The 25,460-nt window shown below is 41.3% G+C and overlaps 1 protein-coding gene across 1 annotated transcript in view; it reads right to left on the bottom strand.

The window, feature by feature from the left end:
• LOC133623853 (uncharacterized) overlaps positions 1 to 24,067 on the bottom strand; it is a 48,326-nt gene extending 24,259 nt beyond the window's left edge. The window contains exons 1-2 of the mRNA XM_061987299.2: positions 23,745 to 24,067; positions 10,019 to 10,075 (exon numbers count right to left, since the gene is read on the bottom strand). Coding sequence (XP_061843283.1) covers positions 10,019 to 10,075; positions 23,745 to 23,831 — 144 coding nt within the window. The 5' untranslated portion in view covers positions 23,832 to 24,067. The remainder of the gene's footprint in view (positions 1 to 10,018; positions 10,076 to 23,744) is intronic.
• Between the last annotated feature and the right edge of the window lie 1,393 nt (positions 24,068 to 25,460).

The following is a 25,460-nucleotide window of genomic DNA, read 5'->3' as shown; positions in this document are numbered from 1 at the left end:
TATTTGCATGATTGCTCATGAGAAAAATGCTTGAATTTAAATCTTGTTCCTTCGACTAATTGTTTAATAAATAAATGTTATAAATAATGTATAAAATAAAGATTGCATGGAATGCCAGGAACTTTAAATACAAGGACATAGTTTCCGCGATGTCCTTGTATTTAAAGTTCCTGGCATTCAATTAAAATTCATTAAATACAAGGACATAGTGTCCGCACTCCTCTCTGAGCTGCCACCTTACCGTGGTAGAGGAGTTTGCGTGTCCCAATGATCCTAGGAGCTATGTTGTCCGGGGGCTTTCATGCCCCTTTGGTAGGGTCTCCCAAGACAAACAGGTCCTAGGTGAGGGATCAGACAAAGAGCAGCTCGAAGACTTCTATGGGAATGAAACAACAAAGACTCAGATTTCCCTCGCCCGGACGCGGGTCACCGGGGCCCCCCTCTGGAGCCAGGCCCGGAGTTGGGGCACGATGGCGAGCGCCTGGTGGCCGGGCCTGTCCCCATGGGGCCCGGCCGGGCACAGCCCGAATAGGCAACGTGGGTCACTCCTCCAATGGGCTCACCACTCATGGGACGGGCCATAGAGGTCGGGTGCATTGTGAGCTGGGCGGCAGCCGAATGCAGGGCACTTGGCGGTCCGATCCTCGGCTACATAAGCTAGCTCTTGGGACGTGGAACGTCACCTCCCTGGGGGGGAAGGAGCCTGAGCTAGTGCGCGAGGTAGAGAAGTTCCGGCTGGATATAGTCGGACTCACCTTGACGCACAGCAAGGGCTCTGGAACCAGTTCTCTCGAGAGGGGCTGGACTCTCTTCCACACTGGCGTTGCACGCAGGGAGAGGCGACGAGCTGGGGTAGCAATTCTTTTTGCCCCCCGGCTCAAAGCCTGCACGTTGGAGTTCAACCCAGTGGACGAGAGGGTAGCCTCCCTCCGCCTTCGGGTGGGGGGGACGGGTCCTGACTGTTGTTTGTGCTTACGCACCAAACAGCAGTTCAGAGTACCCACCCTTTTTGGATACACTCGAGGGAGTACTGGAAAGTGCTCCCCCGGGTGATTCCCTTGTCCTACTGGGTGACTTCAACACTCATGTTGGCAACGACAGTGAAACCTGGAGAGGCGTGATTGGGAAGAATGGCCGCCCGGATCTGAACCCGAGTGGTGTTTTGTTATTGGACTTTTGTGCTCGTCACAGATTGTCCATAACAAACACCATGTTCAAGCATAAGGGTGTCCATATGTGCACTTGGCACCAGGACACCCTAGGCCGCAGTTCCATGATCGACTTTGTAGTTGTGTCATCGGATTTGCGGCCTCATGTTTTGGACACTCGGGTGAAGAGAGGGGCGGAGCTTTCTACCGATCACCACCTGGTGGTGAGTTGGCTGCGATGGTGGACAGACCTGGCAGGCCCAATGTGAGGGTCTGCTGGGAATGTCTGGCAGAGTCTCCTGTCAGAGAGAGTTTCAATTCCCACCTCCAGAAGAACTTTGAACATGTCACGAGGGAGGTGCTGGACATTGAGTCCGAGTGGACCATGTTCCGCACCTCTATTGTCGAGGCGGCTGATTGGAACTGTGGCCGCAAGGTGGTTGGTGCCTGTCGTGGCGGTAATCCTAGAACCCGTTGGTGGACACCGGCGGTGAGGGATGCCGTCAAGCTGAAGAAAGAATCCTATCGGGTTCTTTTGGCTCATAGGACTCCGGAGGCAGCGGACAGGTACCGACAGGCCAAACGGTGTGCGGCTTCAGCGGTCGCAAAGGCAAAAACTCGGACATGGGAGGAGTTCGGGGAAGCCATGGAAAACGACTTCCGGACGGCTTCGAAGCCATTCTGGACCACCATCCGCCGCCTCAGGAAGGGGAAGCAGTGCACTGTCAAACCGTGTATGGTGCGGATGGTGTTCTGCTGACCTTGACTGCGGATGTTGTGGATCGGTGGAGGGAATACTTCGAAGACCTCCTCAATCCCACCGACACGTCTTCCTATGAGGAAGCAGTGCCTGGGGAATCTGTGGTGGGCTCTTCTATTTCTGGGGCTGAGGTTGCTGAGGTAGTTAAAAAGCTCCTCGGTAGCAAGGCCCCGGGGGTGGATGAGATCCGCCCGGGGTTCCTTAGGGCTCTGGATGCTGTGGGGCTGTCTTGGTTGACAAGACTCTGCAGCATCGCGTGGACATCGGGGGCGGTACCTCTGGATTGGCAGACCGGGGTGGTGGTTCCTCTTTTTATGAAGGGGAACCAAAGGGTGTATTCCAACTATCGTGGGATCACACTCCTCAGCCTTCCCGGTAAGGTCTATTCAGGTGTACTGGAGAGGAGGCTACGCCGGATAGTCAAACCTCGGATTCAGGAGGAACAGTGTGGTTTTCGTCCTGGTCGTGGAACTGTGGACCAGCTCTATACTCTCGGCAGGGTCCTTGAGGGTGCATGGGAGTTTGCCCAACCAGTCTACATGTGCTTTGTGGACTTGGAGAAGGCATTTGACCGTGTCCCTCGGGAGGTCCTGTGGGGAGTGCTCAGAGAGTATGGGGTATCGGACTGTCTGATTGTGGCTGTCCGCTCCCTGTACGATCAGTGTCAGAGCTTGGTCCGCATTGCCGGCAGTAAGTCGGACACGTTTCCAGTGAGGGTTGGACTCCGCCAAGGCTGCCCTTTGTCACCGATTCTGTTCATAACTTTTATGGACAGAATTTCTAGGCGCAGTCAAGGCGTTGAGGGGATCTGGATTGGTGGCTGCAGGATTAGGTCTCTGCTTTTTGCAGATGATGTGGTCCTGATGGCTTTATCTGGCCAGGATCTTCAGCTCTCACTGAATCGGTTCACAGCCGAGTGTGAAGCGACTGGGATGAGAATCAGCACCTCCAAGTCCGAGTCCATGGTTCTCGCCCGGAAAAGGGTGGAGCGCCATCTCCGGGTTGGGGAGGAGACCCTGCCCCAAGTGGAGGAGTTCAAGTACCTAGGAGTCTTGTTCACGAGTGAAGGAAAAGTGGATCGTGAGATCGACAGGCGGATCGGTGCGGCATCTTCAGTAATGCGGACACTGTATCGATCCGTTGTGGTGAAGAAGTAGCTGAGCCGGAAAGCAAAGCTCTCAATTTACCGATCGATCTACGTTCCCATCCTCACCTATGGTCATGAGCTTTGGGTTATGACCGAAAGGACAAGATCACGGTACAGGCGGCCGAAATGAGTTTCCTCCGCCGGGTGGCGGGGCTCTCCCTTAGAGATAGGGTGAGAAGCTCTGCCATCCGGGGGGAGCTCAAAGTAAAGCCATCTCGTCAGGATGCCACCCGAACGCCTCCCTCGGGAGGTGTTTAGGGCACGTCCAACCGGTAGGAGGCCACGGGGAAGACCCAGGACACGTTGGGAAGACTATGTCTCCCGGCTGGCCTGGGAATGCCTCGGGATCCCCCGGGAGGAGCTGGACGAAGTGGCTGGGGAGAGGAAAGTCTGGGCTTCCCTGCTTAGGCTGCTGCCCCCGCGACCCGACCTCGGATAAGCGGAAGAAGATGGATGGATGGATGGATGGATGGATAGTTTCCGCACGGCCGCTGCAAAAAGGCACACGAGTGTGTGGTTTGTGGTAGTTTATTTTATTTTATTTTTTAATTAATGCACACATGTTAAAAGTGCATTTTCAATGTTGATGATGTGCATTATTGAGAAGAAAAGTAATACAAGTTATGACAAGCAGAAAAATCGTTTATTTCAACTATTTTCCCTAAAATACGCATTGGGAGTATGAACCGTGTTTTATCCGATCACTCCATTAATCAAACAAAGTAATCGATTACTAAAATAATCGATAGCTGCAGCCCTAAGTAGGTCCTGAAGAACAGCAGTGCGCTCCTGTCATATAGGATCTTTGACTAGCTTTTTTGCAGTAGTTAAGAAGATAGACAATCTTTGACTGGAGTATCATTGACAAGCTGTCCCCTCCAAGGGATCTTTGACTAATGTACACATACAGTATTGCTTTTGTTTACTTTATTTTGACTATATTCGGGGAGGTAAAAATTTAAAGGAAGGTGTCCAAACTGTGGCGTTTGCAACCTGCAACTTTTTATTTTGTATATTTTATCGTCCCGCTTAATATCGTAAAAAACAAATGAAACATGGCCCGCATCAGAATATTATTGTATGTCAAAACCAAGTTGATACGTAGACAGTTTAACCGGTTACAGATTTTAAAGTGGACCTATGATGATTTTTTTTAATCTACATTTAAAACACTTCCTTGTTGTGCAGATAAAATGTATTGAATATGCTTTGGTGTACATTTTGCTTCTGAGTCACATTTATAACCCGTTTTTTGAATTTGTCTACAAGATGTTCGTTTTTGGAAGCGTTCCCAATTAGCCAATAAAACCACGCCCCACTTTCTGGAAAAGTATGATCATTTATATTTTTAAAATGTACATTTAAATATATATCTAGAAGTGATCACCGCTATTTTTTTCTTCAGACACGTTAAAAAATACAATTCATCAACATGCTATAGATTCCCTGCACACTTGTCAATCGATTCAGACTGCATTAAAAAAAGAAAGCTGATTTTACTAGCATTTATGGTACTGCATGTCACATGTCGCTGTTATTATGCACATTCCAATATTAGATGAAAATAATACTTTATCCTACCAACGTCTTAGTCATGATCCTTAAAGGGGAACTGCTCTTTTTTTGGAATTTTGCCTATCGTTCACAATGATTATGAGAGACAAGAAGACAACGTTTTTTTCTTTTCTTTTGCAGTCCAACATGTAAAAATCGTCTCGTTCTCGGTAACTAGCAATACAGCTAATGGGAGCAATCATTTCTACCTATAAATCACTTTAAAAATGCATTCAAAAACTGTCAACAATACTTAATTTACGTTTTGTAGCCTGTATAATAATCAGACTGTATCAACATTGTTATAGTAAGAGCAAACATTGAGGAACTCTTTTTCTAGCGTATCGTATCATATCAGCATGCTTTGGTATTAGCCATAAAAGTTAACTACGGCAAGAAATAAGCTAGCTTCTACGTCAGCACGAAACGCGTTTTAATTTGTAATGCTTAACACTTCGATATGACACTAATCTGTACTGACATGAACAATCATATTACAGTATTTGTAAAGTATCAGACCACATTTCATGTTTTGTTTGTACACAGCTGAGCTAGCCAGAGAGCATATGTACTGTAGTTGTAATAACACGCATGACGTGCTGCGTGTATCATGGTCGGTATTATAGTGACTCACTCGATGGACAGTTGTTCGTCTGGTCCAGCTGGCCGGGGAAGTTTCCTGTTGATTTTTGGTAAGCATGGCATTTATGTCGAAATAGCTTGTCTCCAAATTCCACATTTGCAGCTTCTGAGTCGCTTTCACTTTAATCTATCAGCTTCCGTCTGCTCCAACGTCTCACTCTTCCTTTGTGCTTGCTTCGATAACCAGTAGTTCATCCTCAGTATATTCGGATTCAAAAATATAAGGTTGTGAATCCTCATTAGTCGTCTTGTTACCAATTCTGCCATGATTACTACACACTCATCTGTTTGATTTCAGAAGTAAGAATACACATTTGACCCGGAAAGGAGTAAATGATCAAAATACGGTAAATATTGAACATATTACAAATTGGTATGAACGTGTTTGTTCTACATTATATATAGACTTGCTGTGTTTATACAAAACGTTGCTTTAGAGGACTTTGAAGGCTACAACGATGACTCTCATTAGCCGCATCTTTCAAGCATTTTTTTACTATTTTTAAAATCATAAAAAAACACATGTGTTCTTGTCTGTCATAATGATTGTGAACCATAGGCAAAATTCCCCAAAAAATATGCTGTTCCCGTTTAAAGCCTTATATCAGTCTCTAAAGAGATCTGATCTTTTAAAGTCAAGTAAAGACAGTTTGATTGTTAATGGCGAGGAGCAGTTTTTTTTCTGACAGGCTACGTCCACTACGAATGGGTACCGACCCATCTAGAATTTCAAGGTGGCATCATCATCTTTTAAACCCATAATGAATAAGATCTGTTACTGTGGAGCAGAGTTACAAATGTTGAAAATGTTGTGACAAACCATCAGATCAAAGTATGGCGCCATGCCACACCCACATTTTATGACGTAGGCAAAATACCGATGCAATTTATCATTGCCCATTTGTCTAATACAGGCCTGGGCAATTATTTTGACTCAGGGGCCAAATCTAGAGAGAAAAATGTGTCTGGGGGCCAGTATATCTATCTATCTATGCATACATACATACATACATACATACATACATACATACATATATATATATATACACATACATACATACATACATACACATATACTCAGTGGCCTAGTGGTTAGAGTGTCCGCCCTGAGATCGGTAGGTTGTGAGTTCAAATCCCGGCCGAGTCATACCAAAGACTATAAAAATGGGACCCATTACCTCCCTGCTTGGCACTCAGCATCAAGGGTTGGAATTGGGGGTTAAATAACCAAAATGATTCCCGGGCGCGGCCACCGCTGCTGCCCACTGCTCCCCTCACCTCCCAGGGGGTGATCAAGGGTGATGGGTCAAATGCAGAGAATAATCTCGCCACACCTAGTGTGTGTGTGACAATCATTGGTACTTTAACTTTAACTTTATATATATATATATATACACATGCATACATACATACATACATATACATATATATATATATATATATATATATATATATATATATATATATATATATATCAGTGACGTGCGGTGAGGTTCATGACTGGTGAGGCAGTGACTTCATCACAGTCAGATTTACAAACATATGAACCCTAAAGAGTATCTTATTCACCATTTGATTGGCAGCAGTTAATGGGTTATGTTTAAAAGCTCATACTAGCATTCTTCCCTGCTTGGCACTCAGCATCAAGGGTTGGAATTGGGGGTTAAATCACCAACAATTATTCCCGGGCGCGGCGCCGCTGCTGCCCACTGCTCCCCTCACATCCCAGGGGGTGATCAAGGGGATGGGTCAAATGCAGAGGACAAATTTCACCACACCTAGTGTGTGTGACAATCATTGGTACTTTAACTCATTGAATATTTTAGGGGGGCTCAAGCCCCCCTAAAATATTCTTAAGCCCCCCTAAATAATTTGGTGTTTTTTTTTACAAATAAATGCCGACATATTCATTATAAAGTGGCCCAAATATGAGTTCAAATAAATAATCATATAGCCTGTTATTATTCACTCAGTTTCCCCTCATTTCGTAGCGTAAGGTAGAGAGCCCCTTTCGTGTGTCGGTATCCAATCCATTCCACTTGTTCATATAGAAAATGCCCACATCACTCAAATTCCAGTCCACATTTTCTCTGCGACCTTGCTTGCGGTCCTGCAGGTGTACGAAGCACATTATTTTCCTTTACAATGAGTGAAGCTGCACAAAACCTTGTGTGTGCAATTGTAAATCTTTTTTTTTTTAAGTTTTGTGTTTCTTGTAGAATCTATATAAAGTAATATACATAAGAAAAAAATATCATTAAATATATTTGTTTTATTGTATTGTTACATTAATAGCTGTTTTATTATTATAGGATGGCTTGTTAAACATTTAATAGGATTTTCAGAGGGAGGAAAAACCAAGACATTTAATAAAATGTAAAATGAATAAATACATAAAAAGAAAAAGAAAATATATGGTTAAAAGCCATCGTCCCGGGGAGCATTTCATTTTGTCCCGTGCATTTTTTTTAAATAATAATAATAACAATGAATAATTTCTAAGTCTTTGTTAGCCGTTTGTGAAGTTTTGTGCTCGTGCGTAACATTCGCTTGCATCCTGTGCATCTCCTGAGGGCAAAGCCCCCCCTGTCCTTAAAAGCTAGTGACGCCCCTGCTTTAACTTAACTTTAACTTTACACATACAAACTGTAGCACACAAAAAAGCACATTTAATAAAAAAAACGTTATTATGGTCTTACCTTTACTTATAAGTGCGGGAACAGTGGTGTTCGTGTTGGAGGAGTTGTGAATGAATGAAATATGAAATCCGTGCTGCAGTCTGCAGGTGTACCTAATGTTGTGTCCCTCCAGTCGTTCACGGCTCCTCCGGCGCGACTCGCGAGCATTGTTGTTTTTGCACTTTTTGGCTTCTTGTTAAGTGACTTTTTTTGGGTGGATTCGGTCTTGCACGTGGAGGGTTTGGGTGTGGCGCTCTCGTCGGGGGGTGCAGTCTGCGGCGGAGGTGCCTCAACCGGCACCAGGAGGCGGGGTTACGCGAGCCTCATCCAGTGCGTCTTCGCAGCAGTTTTATGATCGCTCAGCACAAGAAATACTTTACACACATACAGTTGTTGACAAAATACACTGTACATTATATACCTCAGCTAACTAAACTATGGAAATGTATAATATAATTCATATAGCAATACGGTCTCACTGCACAGCAGGCCAGCAGTTAGCCGAGTCCGCAATCCATGGTGAGGCACAACGCAGTGACGTGCCTCAACTGGCTGCTGTTCACCGCACCGTCTCTTCTCAGCATTTGAACGGCAAATGTGAAAATTCAGCGATTTTGAATAAAAATAATCTAAAACTGGTGAAGTTAAATGGAAAATAACTTTATAGTATAATCACTGGATACATATAACAATTTAATAATTTTTTTTTCTTTTTACATTTTTTTTTCTTTCCATGATGGCAGGTGAGGCCTATTTTTAGGACCATTATTACAAAACTTCACAATAACGTCTGATTGAAAGCTAAAAACGTTATGACAGACCGCCTTAAAAAACGGAATGGATTTTTTATTTTTTTTTACTGAATGAGACACCTAGAATGTACATGAAAATAAAGAATGTGGAAATTACAATAATAACTGCGAACGATAAAATACTGAATATTGACAACATATGAACATCACAGCCCCCTCTTGATTGACATATTTTACAATAAAGCAAAAACGCAACAAAAATGCAACAAACACAGCGAAATATGAACGCGAAGGGTAAAAAATAAACCCACCTACAATCTGGTATATCTGATATATCACTAAGCTTTAGAACTTTGTTGTAAAATTCTCCTTCCTAGTCTGTCTCCCTGGCCACTCTGGAAGCACTCTGTGGAAACGCTCCCCACCCACACTGCTTGGTGCCTCGTCTGAGCTGCTGTGACTTAGATTACCATAGTAACTAGTATATCATGCAAAAGCGCAGATTCCAACCATTGAAATACTTTGTATAGTTCAATTACGGTAGTTTGAAAACATCACTGCACATCATAATGGCAGCTACAGTTTCCATCTTAAAGATCTAAAAAAAATTTGGGGGAATGTCTGGTGGGCCAGATTTACAAGCTTAATTCCCCCGGGCCTTAATTTGCCCCGGTCTGGTCTAGTAGCTGCCATTTTAATCACGGTTCATTTGGTCAAAGTCCCTAGGAGGAGTTTGTTAAAGTACTTAAAAATGATTGACGAAAACCAAGATGCCACTTTCCTCTTTGTTTTCAAATATGGGTTCTTCAGATTATAACATGCATCTTGTCATGATAGGCATCTCCAGCGATTTTTTTAAGGATACGTGAAACTGGTGGCAGAGGCTAATTTTTTATACTTTTCAAGGGGGCGGTAGAGTGTTTGGGACCCCAATAATATAAATTTTTCCACCGGACCGGACGCACTTGCAAAAATTGGTGAGTTTCCATGCATGTTAATTCCCTCTAAAATGCGCACAACGTACAGGCGGGAGAATAATGATAAACAAAGCAATTCCCCAAGATAAGACACCTGTATGCCTTTGTCCCTTAGTGGACAAAGTTTGTACACCCCCGATTTGATGTTAAAAACAAAACGGATTGATGAATGTTTCTCCAGTGAGATAAGATCGCCTCTTTTGTTTAGTCAGACATCATGACCATGTTGTGTGCACCCGAGTGTGGCAAAAGATAAATCCTGGCGGGGAAGATTGTGAGTTGAGTACAAACTGCGAGACTGGGGGATAGATAGTGTGTCTGCGTTACGTCCAGCTCGTGGTGAAGTTGTGCGTTGTTTACCTTGGATACTGCTGTGACAGCTTCCTCCTCCTCTTCCTCTCCTTCTATGTCTTTGTCCTGAAACACACACACACACACACACACACACACACACACACACACACACACACACACACACACACACACACACACACACACACACACACACACACACACACACACACACACACACACACGTGTCAGTTAACACAAATAGCACAAACACACACTAGAGATGTAAGGAGTGTGTGCCTTTCCTGTAACAGAAAGGGCAATGTAGGAATAGATGAAGGTGCTGGAGCCTATGGCAGCAGTCCGTTCCACAAGGAAGAGCTATTTCGGTTCCCATTGTGCTTCATTCGACGGTTTTTGTCAAATATGTCTGGTCATACTATTCTTATTACTAACCTCACAATGAGAGGTCATAAAAAAGGTTAAGGCTGAGGGTTTTACATTGTTTTTTTGATTTACTATTAACAGTGGTTAACTTATTTGTAGGGGGCTCCCGATACAACTTTCTCCCTTACGATATCAAAATGTGTATTGGCCGATAGCAATATTGATCGAATAAAATGTCAGCCCGAATCATACATAGTCAAGTGATCCATTGAAATTACGCAGAGAATAATGGTAGGTATGAAAAACACTAAACAAGGGGTGCTTAACCCTTTTGACCTCGGGGCCCAACTTTTTCACTACAGATGGGCCCACTCAATTGTGATGATCTGTTGCCCAAATCATGTTTTGTTTTAGTTTAAGGCCCCTTCTACACTAAGCCAGCTAAGGTTATCCAGGCTATATCCCACCTAACCTTATCCTTGTCCACACACACACACACACACAATGCCACCGTTTAAGACCCCATCCATCCACCGGTGCAACGCGACCTAGTACGCATGCGCGAAAAATAATGTGCGCGTCTCACCTGGAAGTGTATTTTTACCCTGTGTTTCAATGTAGCCTATTGCCACATTTCTTTTAACAATAAACCTTGCTTGCCTCACCATTAGCAGCTGTTAGACTAGCCCTATTGTAGTGAATCACACCTGATACATTAATCATATCTTTAATGGACGTGTGAAAGTAAACAATGTGATAAGGAACATTTTACAACAATCGATCTACGGATCTACATATCTGGCCACGACACTGTGCTTGTAGGCTGAAATTGGCGGTTGTACTTGACGGCCGCAACTACTTCATGTCTTCACAATAGTTATGGAGTACACAACTAGACGTTGAGTAATCGCTCGACATACATCGCAAACAATAACTGATAGTCTGCTTTGCAAGTCCAAATGCATTCGCTGTTTTTCGTAGTACTCCCTCGTTCACGGGAGCCTGCATTCTCGTTGTCTCCCCTCCGACAAATGGACAAAGTTTTTCGCTAAGTAGAATCACAGCTGACCTGGACATTCAAAAGTTATCTTGCCGCTCCTGTGGCACAACACACTCGTTGACAAACATATCCCACCAGGCTGACGTTCTTCCAGGCCTTATCCAAAACCGTCGCTCAACTGCAATGTTGCCGTCTGAGATGTGTTGTATCCGAAATAGCTGCAATCGCGCGGTATGTGTTGTATCCGAAATAGCTGCAATCACGCGGTATGTGTTGTATCCGAAATAGCTGCAATCACGCGGTACGTGTTGTATCCGAAATAGCTAAAATCGCGCGTTACAATACCGCTTGTTATGAAGCTGGTTGTGGCGCGTTCTGACGTCACTTCCTGTGTGGGGCACGGCCTTTCTGCCGTCACTTCCTCTCCGAACTCATTTTGTAAACGATCGATGAGTCCATACAAAACTAAGAGCCGGAGATTCAAGAAATACACGGCGCACTTACCCGTGTAAAAAATTATCTGAGGAGGGGAACCTTAAACGATGGTTTAGTGTGGCTGACACAGGGCTTAGGCTAAATAATTATTCATTTAAGGAGTTATCCAGCTTAATGTAAACAGGTCCTAAGACTCTTTAGTTCCATTTCAGCACCCCTGGGTTTGTGTTTCTTGGTTGCCATGGGTGCTGATTATTTTCACCTGCCTCTAATTAGTGTTCGGGACGCTCACATGCTCCCGGGCACTTATCAGAGAGCTAATTATTCCTGCCTTTCACCACACTCGGGCTGGCTGTTTTGTTTGCTTCATGCAACATTACGTTTGTTATCCATGATTCGTATTCTTGTTCCTGTGCTAAGTTTACCATAGCTTCCCGTGCAATGGGCGCACTTTTCCGGTATTCTTGTTTTCTTGCCTGATTTATGAAAATAAATCATTGTTCTACCTGCACGCTGCCTCCGGAGTTCCGTCTGTATCTTGGAGAAACGATCCGCACAATAACCATGCGCCCACCCAAGCGTAACAGAAAACAAAACAGCCAGCCAGAGTGTGGCGAAAGGCAGGAATAAATAGCTCTCTGATTAGTGCTTGGGAGCAGGTGAGCGTCCCGAACAAAAATCAGAGGTAGGTGAAAATAATCAGCACCCATGGCAACCAAGAAACACAAACCCAGGGGTGCTGAAACCGAACTGAGAGAGTCTTTAACTAAAACAAAACATGATCTGGGTAACAAATCATTAAACAAATATTAACAATGAATTAGTAATCTTACTCTTGTTTTTAATCATATTCAATAAATATATCCAACCTACTTAAAGTGTAACAAGCGCTTTTCATGTCGTTGCAGATCATTAGTGGTTGTCAAAGTGTCCCAACTTGTAGGATTATATCCTCGGCCAGCTACTTTTCAGGTGAGAGGCATGATTTATGATCTACAATAAATTTACAGGGAGCAGGGAAGCGAGTAAGCAACTCACAACTCGATCGGCACATCGTCCCTATAAATTGTTTGTCTGCGTTAGCACTTTAATAACAATTTTACCAATACTTGGTTAATAACGAAATGGAAATTGAGTATTGTTGACGTGTTTTGAATGGTTATTAATCTGATATTGTGAGCGGAATAGGGGAGCTCCCATTGGCTCCACTGTAAGCAGACTTGTATTTACGTTTATTTAATATTTAGAATGCATAAAAAAAAAACATCCGTCTTCATGACTTTCATAATGGTTGTGAACGGCAGGCAAAAAATTAAAAAAAAAGTGCAGTTCACCTTTAATATAGCCATGGTTTGAGACTGGAAGGGGCTATTCTTATTTTTAATGGGAACATTTGTTTGGAAATCCCCACATATTAGAGGTTGGTCAAATTCTTAACCTTCCTCATTTCTATCGAAAAATATACTCTATATACAGTATAGACATATAAATAAGCTCTAAAAAGACAGTCACTTGGTGTTTTCCTGCTTTATTCTAGTACATCATAGCAAAAAGAAAAAATGTTTCATCTTTGCCCATGATAGTATCCTTAATCAGCTGCAGCCAGCTTGACTGTTTACACTAAGGTTTATTATTTCATGATACAACCTCCAACCCCTTGGATTGACTTCACTGCTATGTCTCCTCAGGGAGACCTCCCTAATGTCTTCTCCCGGGAATTTACAATTGGAAGTCCTGCTCTGATCCCACACCAGGAGCCAAATAAATCCACACGGCATTTGCTTGAAGGCAGAATTGCCGTTTCGAGGGTAAGCAATAAAGCAAGTCGGGGTTACACTTTAACATAACAACAGATAAAAAATTACTGGAAGATGGTGTCGATTATTATTATCATTTGAACCTGGGGTGTCCAATCTTTTTTCAACAAGGGTCTTATACTGAAAAAGGGAAGAATGTAAGGGGCTCACTTTGATATATTTTGTACTAAGTATGCTAAAACCAACATAATGTACATTACAATATGCTAAACTATTTTAAAAAACATCTTAGCTTTTGTGTTATAGGAGACACTGCAAATAGTTCTTAGTGTTATATCTAATATACCTTATAATAATTAATTAATATATCTTAACTGTGTGAATGCTTACATATGGTTTTCTACACCAAAATCAATCTATTTATTATTCAACAACTTCTTCATCTTCTCCAGATCTTGGTGCGCTCTACCTCCCACATTTTTCATCCGATTCAAACCGTTCCAACTCCAAACTGTTCAGACTATTCGGGAATAGCGGGCTTTCCCTTAACAAATTCCAAAAATTCCCAGATTTCTCAGAATTCCAGGTTTTCCAGGACATTTTTCCCATTCAAAATTAATTGGCCACTTTTCAAACTTCCACCATTTCCACATTTTTCAACCAATTCAAACCATTCTACCTTCAACACATTTCACCATTCTGGAAATTCAAACTACTTTTTTTCCAAGTTCAAAAAAATTCCAGGATTTTCCATAATTCCTGGTTTTCCAAAGCCCTATTTCCACCCTTTTTTCTGGCGACTACTCCTCCCACATTTTTCACCCACTTCAACCGTTCCACCGTCAAAACATTCCTTTTAATTAGGACAAAAAACAAAGTTGTTTTTTGAACTGGAAAAATTCCCGGTTTTCCCGAAATTCCAGGAATTCCTTAATACCATTTCTCAATTCAACATGTTGCTACTTCAGCATTTCTCTGAATTGGTACAAACCCCGTTTTCATATGAGTTGGGAAATTGTGTTGGATATAAATATAAACAGAATACAATGATTTGCAAATCATTTTCAACCCATATTCAGTTGAATATGCTACTAAGACAACATATTTGATGTTCAAACTGATAAAAAAAATTTTTTTTGCAAATAATCCTTAACTTTAGAATTTGATGCCAGCAACACGTGACAAAGAAGTTGGGAAAGGTGGCAATAAATACTGATAAAGTTGAGGAATGCTCATCAAACACTTATTTGGAACATCCCACAGGTGAACAGGCAAATTGGGAACAGGTGGGTGCCATAATTGGGTATAAAAGTAGATTCCATGAAATGCTCAGTCATTCACAAACAAGGATGGGGCGAGGGTCACCACTTTGTCAACAAATGCGTGAGCAAATTGTTGAACAGTTTAAGAAAAACCTTTCTCAAGCAGCTATTGCAAGGAATTTAGGGATTTCACCATCTATGGTCCGTAATATCATCAAAAGGTTCAGAGAATCTGGAGAAATCACTGCACGTAAGCAGCTAAGCCCGTGACCTTCGATCCCTCAGTGTGTAAAGCGACATCAGTGTGTAAAGGATATCACCACATGGGCTCAGGAACACTTCAGAAACCCACTGTCAGTAACTACAGTTGGTCGCTACATCTGTAAGTGCAAGTTAAAACTCTCCTATGCAAGGCAAAAACCGTTTATCAACAACACCCAGAAAGGCCGTCGGCTTCGCTGGACCTGAGCTCATCTAAGATGGACTGATACAAAGTGGAAAAGTGTTCTGTGGTCTGACGAGTCCACATTTCAAATTGTTTTTGGAAACTGTGGACGTCGTGTCCTTCGGACCAAAGAGGAAAAGAACCATCCGGATTGTTATAGGCGCAAAGTTGAAAAGCCAGCATCTGTGATGGTATGGGGGTGTATTAGTGCCCAAGATATGGGTAACTTACACATCTGTGAAGGCGCCATTAATGCTGAAAGGTACATACAGGTTTTGGAGCAACATATGTTGCCATCCAAGCAACGTTACCATGGACGCCCCTGCTTATTTCAGCAAGACAATGCCAAGCCACGTGTTACATCAACGTGGCTTCATAGTAAAAGAGTGCGGGTACTAGACTGGCCTGCCTGTAGTCCAGACCTGTCTCTCAATGAGAATGTGTGGCGCATTATGAAGCCTAAAATACCACAACGGAGACCCCCGGACTGTTGAACAACTTAAGCTGTACATCAAGCAAGAATGGGAAAGAATTCCACCTGAGAAGCTTAAAAAATGTGTCTCCTCAGTTCCCAAACGTTTACTGAGTGTTGTTAAAAGGAAAGGCCATGTAACACAGTGGTGAACATGCCCTTTCCCAACTATGTTGGCACGTGTTGCAGCCATGAAATTATAAGTTAATTATTATTTGCAAAAAAAAATAAAGTTTATGAGTTTGAACATCAAATATCTTGTCTTTGTAGTGCATTCAATTGAATATGGGTTGAAAATGATTTGCAAATCATTGTATTCCATTTATATTTACATCTAACACAATTTCCCAACTCATATGGAAATGGGGTTTGTAGTTTACTTGCAAAAGTAGTTAAAATATTGAGTGTGTGATCATGGTTGCCCTAATGACCCCCATGACACCTCGACGGAAACCAGCTGCTGACTGACTCGTGCTGATGCGGCGTGTTTCAGACCTCACATGCTAATCCTCACTTGATTCCCTTTGACTCTCTAACAGTGTTGATTCACCCAAATGGCTCACTTATAATCACAAAAACAAGTAATAAATATGTGCTAACCTTATTAACTGTCTTGACGGTGATGGGCAGATTTCCACAAATGATTAAGAACCCTGTAAGTTTTGTTAAAAATCAGAATACATGAACTGTACTGCATTCGTATGTTATGCTCTGTGCACCAGGAAGAGCTTGCTAATGAACGTGAACAAATTCGACACCTATCTTTGAATAATTTATTATTTTATTAAAGTCTAGATCCCAATGTAGCCCTTGTCTCTGCATCACATTCCAAAATGGCACAGTCCTGTTCACCATGGAGCAGGAAGTAGCCTGCTATCTAATACAATATTGATCAGGTAACAATATGAACATTTCTTAACACGGTTATTTGTCACGGTTATCATTATTATGACAGTATTGTTGAATTTGCTCAGAGTACTTATACACACACTGAATTATTTTAACCAATTTTATTTAAAAACATGTATAAACTAGACACAATATACTTTCTTGGCAGAATAAACATTAAATAGTATTCTGATGTTTTTATTTGAGGGTTTAAATATGTTTATCTTCCGTTTTGTAAAGGTTTTAGTGTTTTTTAAATGAAAAAGATCGGTTTAATTTCGGTTTATGTGTCTTCACTTCCTGTTGTCATTATTTGTTTGAGTATATGTAAAACTCTCTAATCTAAGAGAGCACAGCTTGTAAATTCAATGTGCATAATTGAGTATCTTAGTTGTTCCGACAGTTATGTGTTTATACACGTTTTTATATTGGGGTATGTCGTTTCTTAATGGGGAGAGACGTTAATGTCTCGTCTCCATGTTAGTATTCAAGCTAGCTAGCGAGCTAATGCTAGCTTGCTTTCCTTTCGAGCAGTGTCACCGGCCATAGGCTTATCAAAGTGTGGTTATTAATCACAATTTTAGAAACAATTTAATCTAAAACAGTAATACTAACTGTCAGGAATTTCCTTTATTTTACAAATTTTGCACTTTTGTTCGGTTTTTGTGTTATTTTGTCGCGACATTCTTCTCCAACGCTAGATTTCAAAATGGTACAATCTTGTTCTCGGGCTTCACGGTGGAAGAGGGGTTAGTGCATCTGCCTCACAATACGAAGGTCCTGAGTAGTCATGGGTTCAATCCCGGGCTCGGGATCTTTCTGTGTGGAGTTTGCATGTTCTCCCCGTGACTGCGTGGGTTCCCTCCGGGTACTCCGGCTTCCTCCCACTTCCAAAGACATGCACCTGGGGATAAGTTGATTGGCAACACTAAATTGGCCCTAGTGTGTGGATGGGAGTGTGAATGTTGTCTGTCTATCTGTGTTGGCCCTGCGATGAGGTGGCGACTTGTCCAGGGTGTACACCGCCTTCCGCCCGATTGTAGCTGAGATAGGCTCCAGCGCCCCCCGCGACCCCAAAGGGAATAAAAACATGTATAAAATGAATAGACACAATATACTTTCTTGGCAGAATAAACATTAAATATTGATCTGCTGTCTTTAAAAGCCTTATTATTTTAATTTGAGGGTTTACATTTTTTTATTTTCCGTTTTGTAAAGATAAAACGGGTGTTGGGCGGTTTAATTTCGGTTTATGTGACTTCATGCGAGTTCACCTCCTGTTGTCATTATTCCTTTGAGTATATGTAAAACTCTAATCTAAAATAGCACAGATTGTAAGTTCAATGTGCACAATTGAGTATCTTATTTGCTTCGACAGTAATGTGTTTATACACGTTTTTATATTGGGGTATGTCGTTTCTTAATGGGGAGAGATGTTAATGTGTTGCCTCCATGTTAGCATTCAAGCTAGCTAGTGAGCAAACGCTAGCTTGCTTTCCTTTTGAGCTGTGTCACCGGCCACAGGTTTATCAAAGTGTGGCTATCAATCACGATTTTACAAAAAATTGTATTTAAAACAGTACTCCTAATTGTCAGGAGTTTACCGCAGTTTATCATTGTACCGTTTATCGTTACATTCCTAACTGATAGATAAACAATGTTTTGTGAATGTTTCACCTTTTTTAGACCAACGTGTTTTCCTTTATTTTACAATTCTTGCACTTTTGTTCGGTTTTTATGTTATTTTGTCGTGACAACACTTCCCCAACGCTAGATTTCAAAATGGTTTATTCTTGTTCTTTAACAACATCCATGAACCAGGAAGTAGTCTTCTAACATTTACTTTTGTTCAAAAAATTTATTTTCTCTCACTGACCATTTAAGGCAGGGGTGTCAAACTCATTTTAGATCAGGGGCCACATGGAGAAAAATCTACTTCCAAGTGGGCCGGACTGCTAAAATCACGGCACAATAACTTAAAAATAAAGACAACTTCAGATTGTTTTCTTTGTTTAAAAATAGAACAAGCACATTCTGAAAATGTACAAATCATAATGTTGTTGGGTTTTTTTACACTTACATGTTGCGGTTAATAGTATTCTATCTTCATTTGTAGTTATTTATATTTTCTGAATAAATTATGTGATAATGTTCATCAGTCAACTCATTGGTGTTAATTTTCAATCTATCGAGATAAAAAAATTATATCAAAATCAAATTACAATATGTTATTTATGTAGTTTGACAATTTTCCTCGACTGATACTGTACTAACACCATGTGGTTTATTTTATACATATGTAGCATCATCTACAAAGATACAAAAAATTGCTATTGCGACATCTAGTGGACATATTTAGAACAGCTGTTTATTTCATTCAAAAATTTCAGGTACATTTTTATACTTAGCAAACTCATCCCGTGGGCCGGATAAAACCTGTTTGCGGGCCTGATCAAAAATGTATTTTCTCTCACTGACCATTTGACAACCCCTGATTTAAGGTCATTTGACAGTACTCTAGAACAGTGGTTCTCAACCTTTTTTCAGTGATGTACCCCCTGTGAACATTATTTTAATTCAAGTACCCCTTTATCAGAGCAAAGCATTTTTGGTTGAAAAAAAGAGATAAAGAAGTAAAATACAGCACTATGTCATCAGTTTCTGATTTATTAAATTGTATAACAGTGCAAAATAATGATAATTTGTCTTTCTTGAACTATTTGGAAAAAAAGATATACAAATAACTAAAAACTTGTTGAAAAATAAACAAGTGATTAAATTATAAATAAAGATTTCTACATATAGACGTAATCATCAACTTAAAGTGCCCTCTTTAAGGGATTGTGATAAAGATCCATCTGGATTCATGAACTTAATTCTAAACATTTCTTCACAAAAAAAAGAAATCTTTAACATCAATATTTATGGAACATGTCCACAAAAAATCTAGCTGTCAACACTGAATATTGCATTGTTGCATTTCTTTTCACAGTTCTTCTTGACAGACATTTTAGTGATAAACCTGAGCTTGTGCTTCAGTGAGTTTATGAACTTACATTCATATTTTGTTGAGGTATTATTCAATAAATATATTTATAAAGGATTTTTGAATTGTTGCTATTTTTAGAACATTTAAAAAAAATCTCACGTACCCCTTGGCATACCTTCAAGTACCCCCAGGGGTACGCGTACCCCCATTTGAGAACCACTGCTCTAGAACTCAAAATGGTACAGTCTAGTTGTCTTTAGCACCTACTAAATGAACCAGGAAGTAGCATGCTAACATATACTCACATTTGTTAGAAGAATGTATTTTCTCTTTTTGACTATTGGAAGTTGTGACAGGACCTGTTGACACCTACCCGAGAATCAGAAATGGTGCGGTCTAATCATCTTTAGCCTACTACATCAGTGTTTTTCAACCTTTTTTGAGCCAAGGTACATTTTTTTCATTGAAAAAATACTGAGGCACACCACAAGCAGAAATCATTAAAAAAATGAAATTCAGTAGCCGATATCGACAATAAAAAGCCGTTCTCGCAATTGTTTGATATGAATTTAAACCATAACCAAGCATGCCTCACTATAGCTCTTGTCTCAAAGTAGGTCTACAGTCACGACCTGTCACATCACGCCTTGAATTATTTTGAATTTTTTGGTGTTTTTCTGTGTGCAATGTTTTAGTCCTTGTCTTGCGCTCCTATTTTGGTGTTTTTTCCTTCTTTTGTTGGTATTTTCCTGTTGTAGTTTCATGTCTTTGTTGAGCGCTATTCTCCACACCTGCTTTGTTTTCGCAATCAAGACTATTAAAGTTGTGCGGACGCTTTTCTTCTTTGTGGGGACATTGTCGATGGTGATGTCATATTCAGGATGTACTTTGTGGACGCCATATCTGCTCCACACGCTGTAAGTCTTTGCTGTCGTCCAGCATTTTGTGTTTTGTTTACTTTACAGCCAATTCAGTTTTAGTTTCGTTTTGCAAAACCATGCCTAAGCTTCAATGCCTTTTCTTAGGGGCACTCGCCTTTTGTCTATTTTTGGTTTAAGCATTAGATACCTTTTTACCTGCACGCTGCCTCCTGTTCCCGACATCTACAAAGCAATTAGCTACCTGCTGCCACCTACTGATATGGGAGAGTATAACATGGTTACTCTGCCAAGCTCTAAACAGTACAGACACTCAACAACGGCACATTATTTACGGATTACAATTACTTGTGTGCAAAAAATATTTTTAACCCAATTAGGTGAAATTACATAATCTCCCCCGGCACACCAGACGGTATCTCACGGCACACCAGTGCACAGTGGTTGAAAAACACTGTACTACATGAACCAGGAAGTAGCCTGCTAACTAAAATACATTCAAGTTTGTAAAAGAACGTATTTTCTCTTTCTGACCATGTTAGTTGTGACGCCCCTTAACCTAGAACTCAAAAATCATATGGTCTAGTTGTCTTCAGCCAACTACATGAACCAGGAAGTGGTAGCCTGTGTTTCATTTACCTCGGAAGTTGGAAGACTTCCAGATAAGAAGTCGGAAATCAAGATGGCCTCATCCACGAAAGCAATTATTGCGCTTGTCTTATCTGAATGTAAACAACTTCTAGACAAATATACGCTCCTTCTGCAACCTTCAAACACGGTGAACGAAGAGGAAACAAAAAGACGCCACTGTTAGCGATGTGGAACAAAAAAGGTAATTTAGACGACAGTAACTTTTTTTGTCTTAAGATGGCGCTGCTGTAGTGGCTGCTGGGGTGCAGGAGCTTGGTGCTCTTGTTTTTCCTCATTTGTTTTCTTCAGAATCAAAATCAGAATCAGAAATACTTGAATAATCCCTAAGGGGAAATGAAGATTTTCAGCACAATCCCATTCAAACATCAGACAAACATTACAGGGAGACAGAACAGGATCGCTGCGGGTCTGCCAACTTCCGGCGCCCATAACAAAAAAGGCCGGCGCCCATAAGAAAAAATGTGAGAAACGGGTAAACGCTGGGGAGGTGAGAAAAAAAAATTCAGTCTAAGCCTGGGCCCCTGGAGAGGGGGTCCAGACTGAGGCCAAGGAAGAAAAAAAACTCATAGCCATAGCACACATAAACATGTGTGTAAGAGGGAAACATCAAAAAACACAAAGGACATTAAATACATTAAAAGAGCAGAGCTGATGCAACCAGTCACTTCTACATACAGCCACAAAAGTAAAACAACAAAAAAATAAAAACATATACACTGTGGTGGCCTCTGCGGTGTTCCACGCAATCGTCTGCTGGGGTGGCCAGAGACAGGTGCAGACCCAACAAAGCAATCAAGAGAGCCAAATCCACCCTCGGCCGCCCACTAACTCTCGGCCAGTGTCCAGTCCGCATGGATGAGCGAGGATACATCCAAGGAGACCGAGGTGTCTGATACCTGCTCATTCAGCCAAGACACTTTGAAGCTTGTCCATCTCGGCGCTCAGCGCTACCTCGGCAGCCCTGTCTCTTCATCTACATCTCTTCCAGTCTCTCCAAACGGACTCTGGTGTGGCAGAGACCCAGCAGCTGATCTCCATGGCCGAAAGGCTCCCGGGAGGCAAATCCTGAAGTTCACAAAAAAGCATCGGAGAAGTCACGAAAGTTTGATGTTTCCCTCCTGTTTTCATGTGTTCTTTCCCTTTTGGATCGAGCCTCTTCAGAACTATGTAGCGAAGGGTGGCACTTTGTGAGTTCTGAGCTGCTTTTTTGTGAACTTGTGGATCTGCCTCGGGGAACCACGACCATGGTTGCATCGGAGACCAGCTGCTGGCTCTCTGCCGCACCAGAATCAGCATGGAGAGCCCCGAGAAGCTGCGGAGCTAGCGTTAAGCGTCGGGTTGGACGGGTTTCGTGGGGCCCTGGCTGAATGAGCATGTATCAGATACATCGGTCTCCCTAGACGGATTCTCTCACATCCGCGCAGACTGGACGTTGGCCGGGAGCTGGTGGGCGGCCGTAGTCTCAGTCTTTGCTTTGTTGGGTCTGTTCCTCTCTCTGGCCACGCGGTCCCCCACCTCAGCAGAGAATGGCGTGGAGCCCTGCAGAGGCCAACAAAGTGTTGAAATGTTTTTTGTTTCGTTTGGTTGTTTGTCTGTGCAATTGTATGTGCGCAATATGTATAATTTATTGCTAATTTTTTGTTTTTTCCATTGTGTTTTACTTTGTAGCTGTATGTAGAAATGGGACCACTGAAGTGGCAACTGGTTGAATCAGCTTTTAATGTCTTTTATGTCCTTTGTGTTCTTTGATGTTTCCCTTTTCATACCAAGATGGCACCGCAGAGGGCCGCCACTTTACTGCGCTCGCTCGTATTTGTTGCATTGTTTCTTTATTTCTTACATTGAACAAAGAGCACAGTCTACCAATTCAAAGAGGAATTGGCGAAACTGCCCAAAGATAGGTATTTGCTTATAAGCTTGTGGCATCGTTTTCACTTGAGGCTGTAATTGCTGCCAACGGTGCATCAACAAAGTATTGGGCAAGGCTGGGAATACTTGTGTACACGTAATGTTTCAGTTTATTTTAATAAATTGGCAAAATGACTAAAAATTACTAAAAATGAAGACTGTCTCCCGGCTGGCCTGGGAACGCTTCGGGAGGAGCTTGACGAAGTGGATGCGGAGAGGGAAGTCTGGGCTTCCCTGCTTAGGCTGCTGCCCCCGTGACCTGACCTCGGATAAGCGGAAGAAGATGGATGGATGGATGGCATAAAAAATTAAAAAAAACATTTTTGAGGACAAAAATTTAATAATTCCATTTTGGAATAATGTGGAATGTGAAGCGCAGCGAATACTTCCAGGATGCACTGTACGTTCAACAATGCAGCATACGCAGCAACAAAACCCAATCAGAAATGGTAATAATTGCTAGTACAGAAGCTTTTATTATATTTTCCGACTGAGAGTGGCCATCTTTGGAAGACAAGTTGAAACTTATATTATATTAACAGTCATTTGTTTGTTTCTTGTTTTGTCTTTTTGGCTGTGTGGCAGAAATTTAGTTGTATGTTTTTAGCTTTTTTGATTAAATTAGGAATATGACAGTAAAATAACTTTAAAGAGACTTGCCTTAAGGAACAATAGCCTGTTGGAGGAACTGAAAAATTGAGTAGTATTGTCGGTGTGCGGTACCTTGTAAGAGTGATGGTAGTGCCAGGACATGTCGTCTTCTTCTGACGCCGAATCCACCAGTACTTTACTCTTGCTTCTTCTAAACATAGCTCCACGTTCACCGTAAATGTTTTATCAAACAAACAAACTAACAAACAAAAAACAGTCCCTTTTTGTTGTCCTAAACAAAGCACAAAGATTGTTAAAGACGGACGATCCAGCTGTTTAAAATAAAAATGTCGTTAGTTTTTCATTCACTAAAGTGGGAATTCCGGCATGAAATGTCGATCTTTCCCGTTTGAGTGAGTGTGTGCGTGTGCGTGTTCGTGTGTTAGTTTGGTGGGGGCATTCTTACAAAGGCTCGACCACCTGGACTCGCTCCTCCCCCCTGAACTCCCCCCTGGACCTGCCTCCAGTTGCCGTGGGAGATGCAGGAAGGAGGTCATAATCATGCCTCTCCACAGTACTGGTAAATACTAGAACTTTGGAGAAAAACAAAACGGCCATCACCTTTTAATGGACTATTCATTCATTTTCATTCATTTTGTTATTTATCTCCGTCATTGATGTGCATTTTTGATCAATAGACTATTAAACTTTAGCAACTAAACACATTTACACACCTATGCTTGAGAAGGAACAGGATGAAGAAAATCTTATATTTCCTGGCTGCCCCCTTCAACATAATAAGTAGTCTAACTTAATGGATAGCCCAAATTCACAGGCATACAAACCAAACAAATACATCCAAATATAATGAAAACACACAAAAAAACAAGTGCAAAACTTCATGAAGTACAAACCGAACAAAAAAAGTAATATACACCTCACGGGATGATACAAAACCGGACAAAAAATAAAATAATGAATATAAAGCAAAATGTAGACACTTATGGCTGTCCATATGATCTTATTGTTCGGTCTTTATATATATTTTTCCATTGGAATATATCTCTACAATCTTTTATCTCATTGTAAAGCGAATTACGTAGTTTAACCCCCACCACTGATATAAACATTTGTTTTTAAGTTGTCCTTGAATACTGATGTTTGAAATGACCTTTTCTTCTATGCTCTTCATTCTCAGAAGTGATGACAAACATTTTTTGTAAATTTGCTGGTAATGTTTTACTTTTAGCCTTAAACATAACACATAATGTCTGTAACTTTACTAGCTCCTGTAGTTTCAATAAACCAGAATTAATAAATAATATAATGTGTTCTAGATAATCTGCTTTATGAATAATCCTTATAGCTCTTTTCTGTCGTTGATACAATGCATTTATGTTAGTCTTATATGTGTTCCCCCACACTTCCACACAGTAGTATCAATCAAATAACATTTAAAACACACAAAATATACTACATAAAGTAGCAAGAAACATGTCAGTAATGAACACAGCAAAACATGTTCTGCACCAAAAATCACTTCATATTCTTTACTGCTCACTATAGTGTTACCATATCTGAGTTATTGTGCCGAAATATGGGGAAACAACAACAAATGTGAGCTTCATTCACTAACGGTGTTACAAAAAAAATCAATTAAAACAATACATAATGTTGGATATAGAGAACATACAAACCCTTTATTTATTGAATCACAAATATTGAAATTCAACGATTTGGTGCATTTGAAAACAGCTAAAATGATGTACAAAGCAAACTATAACCTGCTACCTAAGAATATACAACAATTCTTCTCAACAAAAGAGGAGAAATATAACCTTAGAGGAA

The sequence above is a fragment of the Nerophis lumbriciformis genome, linkage group LG26 (genome assembly GCF_033978685.3).
Source record: "Nerophis lumbriciformis linkage group LG26, RoL_Nlum_v2.1, whole genome shotgun sequence".
NCBI lineage: Eukaryota > Metazoa > Chordata > Actinopteri > Syngnathiformes > Syngnathidae > Nerophis > Nerophis lumbriciformis.
Note: the sequence above shows the minus strand (reverse complement) of the source record. Positions and strands in the feature narration are given on the sequence as shown.